The sequence below is a fragment of the Osmia lignaria genome, chromosome 3 (genome assembly GCF_051020975.1).
Source record: "Osmia lignaria lignaria isolate PbOS001 chromosome 3, iyOsmLign1, whole genome shotgun sequence".
NCBI lineage: Eukaryota > Metazoa > Arthropoda > Insecta > Hymenoptera > Megachilidae > Osmia > Osmia lignaria.
In genome coordinates, this window is record NC_135034.1 from 6,713,523 (window position 1) to 6,722,044 (window position 8,522).

An 8,522-nucleotide genomic window follows, 5' to 3' on the forward strand; every position below is an offset into this window, starting at 1 on the left:
GCTGATAATTATTGACTTACTCGATAAACCATTAGATACACCATGTATAATTTATATAATTTATCTTTTGAGAAATGCGCGTCATGTATCTGACGCAATGATTTGTTTCTTTATTTAAAAGAAAATAAGTATACTGTAAAAATATTCAATCACCAAGATATCTGTAACTTGAGATTAATCTCCACTGAATAAGTATTACACAGAATATTTGTCAATCATAGTTATATAATTGTACATGTCCAGCAGAACTTATATCAGTGACACATAGGAACTAGTAACATAAAGTTCTAAACTATGGCAGTGTTAACTTCCTTTCTTTTGAATTTTGGCTTTACAGTGGTCGCTCTTTTAGCGATTCTCGTTCTTTATGTGAAATATAAACGAAGTTATTGGAAAAGACGAGGGGTGACTTCTGTACCGGGTCACTGGTTTTTCGGCAATGTAAAAGAGGCTGCATTACAGAAGAAAAGTTTTGCAAATGTGTTCGGTGAATTGTATCAGCAAGCCTCAGAGAAGGACGTCGTTCTGGGATTTTATATTTTTCATAAACCCTTTCTGTTAGTGAAAAGTCCGGAACTGATTAAACAGATTCTAATCAAGGACTTTAATATTTTCCCAAATCGTTATTTCTCTGCTCGCTCGTTCCACGATGAAATCGGTAACACAAATCTCTTTACCATTCAGAACCCTCCATGGAAACATCTCAGGTGCGTTTAAAATCATTATTAAAACTATCTCTTATTGATAGGAATACTTTCTTGTTTCAGGACCAAGCTTTCACCTATATTCACCAGTTTAAAACTAAAGAAACTTTTCTATTTGGTAGTGGAAAATTCTGAATCAATGAGCAAATATTTAGAGGATCAGTTTTCAAATGGTACAAAAACAAAAAGTATCCTTTTAAGAGATGTTACCTTAAGATATACGACTGATATCATATCAAATATTGCTTTTGGAGTTCAAGTGAATTCTTTTAATCCTGATAATACAGAATTCTTTGAAAAAGGTATCTTTGTAAAAATATTTACAAGTTTACTTATTCCTCTTTGAGATAATCTGATACTTACGTTTCTTCTTTCTTTAAAAGTTCAAGAAGGACTAAATTTTTCCATCAAGCGAGGCATACAATTTGCCACAATGTTCTTCTTCCCATCGGTTGCACCATTTGTGGGTGCTCAAATGTTAGGCTCATCTACTGATTACTTCCGCAAAGTATTTTGGGATTCCATGGATGCTAGAGAGTTAAGCAAAGTTAAACGAGGAGACTTGATTGATTTATTAGTAGAACTAAAGAATGAAAAACAAGACAACGAAGAATTCAGTCAGTGAGAAATAGTTGACACTATATTCATTCCACTGTATCATCTTGTTTATTTGTAAAATATTTATAGAATTTACGGGTGATGCACTGGTGAGCCAATCGGCTATTTTTTTCATTGCTGCTCGTGAATCTAGTGTATCCACTATTTGCTTCACCCTTGCTGAACTTGCAAAGCATCCGGAGATTCAGAAACGAACGAGAGCAGAAATTTTAGAGAAGTTAGCAGAACATGGAATGACGTATGAGGGTGTTCTGAGCATGAAATATCTTTATCAAGTAATTTCAGAAACTCTGAGACTATATCCACCAGCTCCGATCCTTGATCGAGTTCCAATTAAAAATTACAAGGTAATATCTTTTCACTGAAATGCTTTTTCCCTGTGTAATCGAACAAGGAAATCTTCAGCGTCAATTTTCCTTATCAAGCATATCATGTTTACACATGTGATGCTATTATTGTCTATTAAGGTCTATACGTCATTGCGCAATTTTTAGATACCAGGAAGTAATATAGTTATAGAAAAAGGAACGCCTGTTTATATAACTCTGACCGGTCTCCAACGTGATCCAAAATACTATCGCGATCCTCTGACTTTCAATCCTGATAGATACAACGAGGAGAATAAAGATGAAATTTCACAGTGCACGTATATACCCTTTGGCGATGGTCCACGAGTTTGCGTTGGTAAGAAAAGCTGTTCATTGAAAAATCGTATCGTTTTTATTAATTAAAATATGGTTTACAGGTACACGGCTCGGCCAGTTACAGAGTGCGATAGGTGTACTGACAATAATTAAAGATTATGAAGTTTCATTTGACTCCACTTGTAATTGTGAGATCGATAACCGTAACGTATTCTTGTCACCCGTGGACGAATTCAACTTAAAATTGACAAAACTTTAACAGGTCCTCAATCGTAAGTGATTAAAAAAAAAATAATTCATTTGTTCGTGATAATATATATCTAAGACGTTATAAATACAATTTAATAGAATAATAAATGTATTTTCTTTTTTGTATATACAAACATAAATTTTTAATACTATCATACAAAGAATAAAATAATGTTACTTATTATTATTTTATTTTGGCAGTAATGTTAAATACTTTTTAAACTCTGGTATTACACACTCTCGAGGATTCAATGGCGTTCGTGCAGTAAGATAATCGCTCAAATATTGTGGCATAAAACAAAGGATACCTTTGCTGGCTAACATTGCCCAATCGATTGGTTGACTAACTTGTCTGACATTTACGAAGCAATGAGTAATTTTCTTGCCCGTTGGACTTGTGTCATAAGGTGGTCTAAAAGAAAAACCACATGAATTATTTTAATAACGAATAACCAATGAAAAATCTTAAGTATGATTACCTTGCTTGAACAACTCTGCCCCCTCCAGCTTCGATTAATCTTTTGAATTGGTCGTACTTATCTCCGGCGACTAGCAGTAATGCAACCATATTATTAAAGGGCCCGTTTGGTTCTTTGAGCAATTTGAGTCTCCACCTGTATGCAGCTGCTGCAATAGTTTCTTCAATTTCTCCATTTGGAGCTGGTATAACATCTTTACTTTCTGGATTGCCCCATTCATACTTTTCTTCCTGATAATAATTCAGTGAAATAAAGGAGATAATGTTACGGGTAAGAAGTTGAACTATAATAAATTGATGATACTAACATCTAGAAACTTCCCTTCCTGTTCGGAATCTCGTAGGTACATACAATGAAGAACCCACTTCCCAGATGCTATACTACCCAACATCTTTTCATTTCTTGATGGTCTGATACAAAGCAAATGTGTCGCTGTAATATCAAAAGTGGGATCCGAAGATACATCACCTCCCAAGTCTTTTATTACTTGTTCATATGCCGTTCTATCCTGTTGAAGTAAATATGTTAACAAAACATTATACATATATGTAATACCAATCAACATACCTTTATGCCTGAGAGCATGAATTTCGGCCTTTTCAGAGGCTCAACCTCTTCCACTGATTCTTCATCGGTCTGATCTGCATCGGGCTCATTCTGATCAACATCTTCATTCTCCTCTTCGCGCATTGTCAACTATAATTCATATTAACATCAATTATTATTATTCAAGGTAAAATAGACTTGTTTAACTTACTCGTTTTGCATGACTCGGATCCTCCCACACAATGGCATCAACAGGTTGAGAATCTTTTGCAATAACTATACAGAAATTATACGTTAAATAGACAATTAAATATTAATATAATGATAGAATATACTTACATTTCTGTATGGGATCAGAGGGTTCTGTATTGTACGCGTTTGCTTTTTCACCAGAAAGAGAATACCTATTTTCAGGGGTGCTCGATGTTCGTTGTAGTATCTGATCCAACTGGGCAATTTGCCTATCATATAAAATTATATCCATGTATAATTTATATAAAAATTCTTACGTATCAACTTACATATTAATTGCATTATTTTCTAGGGGACTATTTTCGTCGGTAAATTCCAATTTCCTATTAATAGGTGCAATATCAGTTGCTTTACAACTATCATTTTCTGTTTCTCCTGGTTCTACTGTTTCCTCTGCTTCGGCTAATGATTGATCATTAGCAGTAGATGATGTTTCATCTGTGCTATCCTGTTACAGTTAAAGATTAAAAACCTGCAGTTGTTATAAGCATGTATGTACACGTAATCAAATGTATTACCTCCAAATTACAACTTTGTTTCTTCAATTTTTGCCATAATTGTTTCTTCAGTTCTGAAAGAGGCTGTAAATTTCGTCGTATTAACATGTATGCGTGTGTTAAAAATGAATATATGATTAATTTACAAAATACAGACAGTGCTGAGTGCTCTTTTCTTCAGAGGTGGCTCTTCTACTCTCAAATCCGGGAAGTTGTCAACCCATTTGATCCAACCTTTTCTAGTATCTGGAGAAGGATCTGGCTTGAATACTTGACCATATGGTGTTTCTGGTGTAGAAACGTGAAACGGCGACTGTGGAGTTTTATTCATAAGTAGACTGAGTCTTTTATTTATTAACGGTGTGTCGCCGGAACCGCTCTCTTGACTCTGCAATGTAATTTTTAAAACAATAACCATTATAAATCGGTATTATAAATCGTTTCCAAACAACATATCGTTACTTACCTCTAAACGAGATAAATGACGTTTCGGGGTAATAATATTTTTAATTGCTGGCTCGGTTGGAGGTCCCATTTGACTCGAACTGGTTTTAGATAAACTTGTATTTAAATTCTCCGTTTGATTTGGCCTTTCGGGAGCTTAATAAGGAAAGACATTTAAGTAATTCAAATAATGATGTAACTAAGTTTCTCATACCTATAGTTTCCCCCACAAGGAATGGAGTTTCATCAACTCGTTTCGACTGAGCCGCGCAAGATTTTAACCAGTCTGCAGTTACAGCTGGTAATTTCCATTTCACCGCTGCATTATATTTATTGCCTTCAGGTGTTGGACAAACTAAATGCGTGCTTCCATACGTATTTTTTTCAATATTAGTCTTACGAACGAATATATCCTGAACCCTAAAACCAATAACGATTTAGTACTTGCATTTATTACAATTATTCGTTAGTTAATAAACAATAATACATGGCATCCAATTCCGTAGCTAACGTTGCAAGGTACGTTCGTTCTACACCGGTATACATGCTCATTGTGATAACACAGCCTGATAATGGATTCAAATATTTCTTTATAGACAATGGCCTGTGATAGTACATGATTTCAACTATTTGTTCTTGATTTACACAGTCTTCCTATAAACATTATTACCAATAGAATACATTAAAATTATCGAGGTTTATGGGGAAAGAAACTTACGATGAATAAATCAGTGACAATTTCATTCACTGTATGTTTCAAAGTTGCACCACATTTTGGTACAACACCATAATCTGGGATACCGGAAAACATACTTGAAACTACTTGTCCACCCATTGCTATTATAGTCTCGGCTACGTAACTATCATCGTCATTAAAACCAATTACCACAAATGTAAGTCCTATAAAATTTCTATAGATTATTATATTTGAATTACTTATTACACATGCGTTAAATATGTGTTTTAAATTACCTTCAAATAGTTTGTCATTTAAAGTGGACACCTGACTGATAGGTACCAAGCTATCGTCTGCTAACTTGCTTTGCGCGAATGATCCTTTGACATTTTTCTCCTGCTTTTTATTATTATCAACTAAAGTTTTATTATTAGTTTCTTCAGTGATGGGCGTTTGTGGCTTTAGAAACTCCTGCAGCGTGTTTTCATTTGCCACAACTAAATCGAAAATCATAAAAAAATTATATTTATGTTGAAATTACTTTGTACATAAAATATGCTGGCGATTATTAAAAACCATTACCAATTGTATCTTGAAGATAGTGTTCGAGAATATCAGATGTCTGTTTCTCATTTTCTTTTTCTATCATCGATAGTTTCCTATCTATATCGAAGGCTGGTATAGAAACCTTCCTTGGTTTTTGCAACATTTGTAAGTTCTATAAAAATATACATTTATTAAATACATCTTACATGATATTTCTTTATAATTACCTTTTTACTTAATGGAGACGGAGGTTCTGGAGCTTTCTGCATTACACTATGTATTGCTTCAAATAAAAAGTTTTCTTCTGGTGCAGGTCGTTTTAATTTAATGCTTTGCTCAAGCCATTCTAAATTTAATATGTAGGGGCTAGATAAAATAACCACGGTGTTAAAATATAAAAATAAAAAAACTAATCAAGATATTAACTTAATACCATACCATAATCCTTTTGACTTCATTAATTTTAATTCGCTGCTTGCTTTGTTTTCGTCTCCCACAATAACGTGCGTTAGAACGTCCGATATATCGTCAAGACGTGTTGCGCTACCTACATTCAATATTTTATTAATTTTGTCCCTTTGATTAGCGGCAAATCCAGCAAGATAAATCTATAAAGTGAATAAAATTGGTGGAAAAAGTTACATAGTATTGAGAACTAACAAGTATTTAATTTACGTACGTTGCATCCATCTAAAAACGGACCAGCCGATTTTGCTTCGCTGAAAGTAAGCCTATCCAAAACTATAATAACAAAAAATATAGAGTCGAATGTATTAACAGTATAAATCATTTCTTGTATACTTTATTACTAACCATTAGCAGTATTATTAATAAAGTGCTCCACCGTAGAAACACTACTCATTGTAGTAGTTAAAGTCTCATCTACACCGTTAACTTGTAAATCACATGGTATGGTACTTATAGCAGAACAGTTAAGACTTTCGTACACTGTCACAGTTTAAAAAGTAGTAATATTAATTATCAAACTACAGTTAGGTATTACAGTATCAGTAAAGTATTTTTACCGTTTGATTTTTCAGGAGTAGAAGATACTTTTAATGATGTAATCAAGTAATCTTTAAAAGGCAAAGCATAGCCCACTTTTAGACTCTCATATACCCAGTCTGGTGTTAAACAAGCAATGTTTGCTTGTTTTGCATACTTAAGTTTATCGCTTATTGGACTATTTGTAGGAGCTAATACAACTTTAACTTTTGCACCATCTAAGGGACCCATAAATGTCTAGAAAAATAACGATGCAAGCAATAAAATAGAATACTGAAAAATAAAATTATTCTATAAGATATATCATACCCCTCCATTGTCATTAATTAAATGTTTAATTTCTTCTTTTTGACGTTTTGGAAGGTTTGTCGAAGTGACGACTAGATTGAGAAAAACAGGTGCTTTGTATTTATTAAACATACTATCATCTGCTTTAATAAAATCGTTTAAATTTGTTTTCCAAATTGCTTCAACCCATTCTTTTGTAACTATTGGTATCTGCATATCTATTGCAGTCTGTTGAAAAGGGGCAAGTATTACAATAATACTGATTTTAGTGATAGAATAAATTCTACTTACCTCATATTTAGCAGACATGACAGATCCTGTTACAAGATGCGTAACACGACTGCGTAATTGTTTTGTAAAAATACCTCCCATATACTCTACTAATTTTGTTATGTGTTCCTGTAACCATAAGATTTTTAAATGCTTGTACATTAATGATTCAGTAATAGCAATTTTTAAAAATGTACTTTTTCTTCCAGAGGTAAACCAGAAGCACATACGCAAAGACCTCTCATAGCAGTTGTGTATACTGGATTATTTCCTTCTGGAATTGGTTCTCCATTAATAAAACAAACTAATAAACATCTTGGTCCCACTATACTGTCAAAGGTAACTTATGATTAATATCATACAATAAAATTAATTATAGAAAATATCCTGTTAACAGAAGATTCTACATACGGACACTTGAATGTTTTTAATTTATCAAACGCGTCCCCTTCAAATTCTTCCATTACAAAAACATCATTTTTAGCAGGTTCCATTTTACTGCATTTCTTGTCAGTTATCCATCTTGGTTCCAAATCATGCTCGCAACATTTCTAAAAGAATCATTCGTGTATTTCATTTTTATACTTAAACAAAATTTTCATTCATGTTAATGACTGCTTACTAACATTGTATGCATGCCACATTTCTTCAGTACAATCATTCTCAGATTCATATTTGCTTGGTACAATAAAATAAAGATTCACATCTGTGTCAATTTGGCTTTCTTGATTCATGCTTTGATTAAATGTTTTTCTCCAAAAGTCTCTTATATAAACTGCATAAAGTAGTCGATAATTTTCAACACAATAAAATGATTTGTAGGCTTTCAAAATAATACTGCCTTCACTTCAACCAATGATTACAGATAAAAGAAGATTGGACATGCATTTATTCTCCAGAGGACATGATTTTGGGGGTGCCAGACACCCCAAGTGCACAGTTGGTATGACAATCGTACCTGTTTTACCAATTTCACGTTCACCACATTTCAGTTAAACTTCGTCCAAGCCCAATACATCTTATCTTTTATATATAAAGCGCAAGCAAAATTTTAACTTAAGAACTACTAGGGTTCTACTTTATACGTCGTTGGAAAGATCTCGCTGATTATCCACTGATTCGAACAAAGGTAGCTGGCTGCGACACCGTTATCAAAGCGAAGTGAAACATCATCAGTCTTATAGCAACCGCCGAGGGGTGCAGATCTACCTGCTAAACATACATATACCCTTATTTTACTTTCTGCGTTCATTTAATTTGCTGTATTTATTTTTTTAACTTCTTGAATAAACTCTTTAGGAGGA

General features: G+C 33.4%; 2 protein-coding genes across 4 annotated transcripts; one reads left to right on the forward strand and one right to left on the reverse strand.

Moving 5' to 3' along the window:
• Nucleotides 1–93: 93 nt before the first annotated feature.
• Nucleotides 94–8,522, forward strand: LOC117605223 (cytochrome P450 6k1). Of its 3 annotated transcripts, XR_013064860.1 has the most exons (9): nt 295–707; nt 768–1,006; nt 1,088–1,321; nt 1,392–1,669; nt 1,817–2,006; nt 2,068–2,238; nt 2,417–2,964; nt 7,428–7,557; nt 8,084–8,522. XR_013064860.1 is itself a non-coding variant. In XM_076693136.1 (6 exons), the coding sequence occupies exons 1-6, from the start codon at nt 295–297 to the stop codon at nt 2,223–2,225; spliced, it is 1,512 nt and encodes a 503-aa protein (XP_076549251.1). In that variant the 5' UTR covers nt 94–294; the 3' UTR covers nt 2,226–2,407. The 3 variants fall into 3 exon arrangements, 1 of the variants encoding a protein (XP_076549251.1); XR_004581634.2 differs by lacking the exon at nt 2,417–2,964; XM_076693136.1 differs by lacking the exons at nt 2,417–2,964; nt 7,428–7,557; nt 8,084–8,522 and having other exon boundaries at nt 94–707; nt 2,068–2,407.
• Nucleotides 378–8,084, reverse strand: mus101 (mutagen-sensitive 101). Its single transcript, XM_034326269.2, has 25 exons — nt 7,845–8,084; nt 7,630–7,769; nt 7,416–7,548; nt 7,240–7,347; nt 6,970–7,176; nt 6,681–6,897; nt 6,469–6,603; nt 6,335–6,396; nt 6,094–6,263; nt 5,883–6,021; nt 5,692–5,827; nt 5,406–5,606; nt 5,152–5,333; nt 4,921–5,087; nt 4,648–4,853; nt 4,456–4,589; nt 4,147–4,377; nt 4,011–4,073; nt 3,762–3,940; nt 3,580–3,701; nt 3,452–3,516; nt 3,262–3,390; nt 3,002–3,202; nt 2,695–2,924; nt 378–2,627 (listed from the first exon to the last, which is right to left on the reverse strand). The coding sequence occupies exons 1-25, from the start codon at nt 7,950–7,952 to the stop codon at nt 2,405–2,407; spliced, it is 3,888 nt and encodes a 1,295-aa protein (XP_034182160.2). The 5' UTR covers nt 7,953–8,084; the 3' UTR covers nt 378–2,404.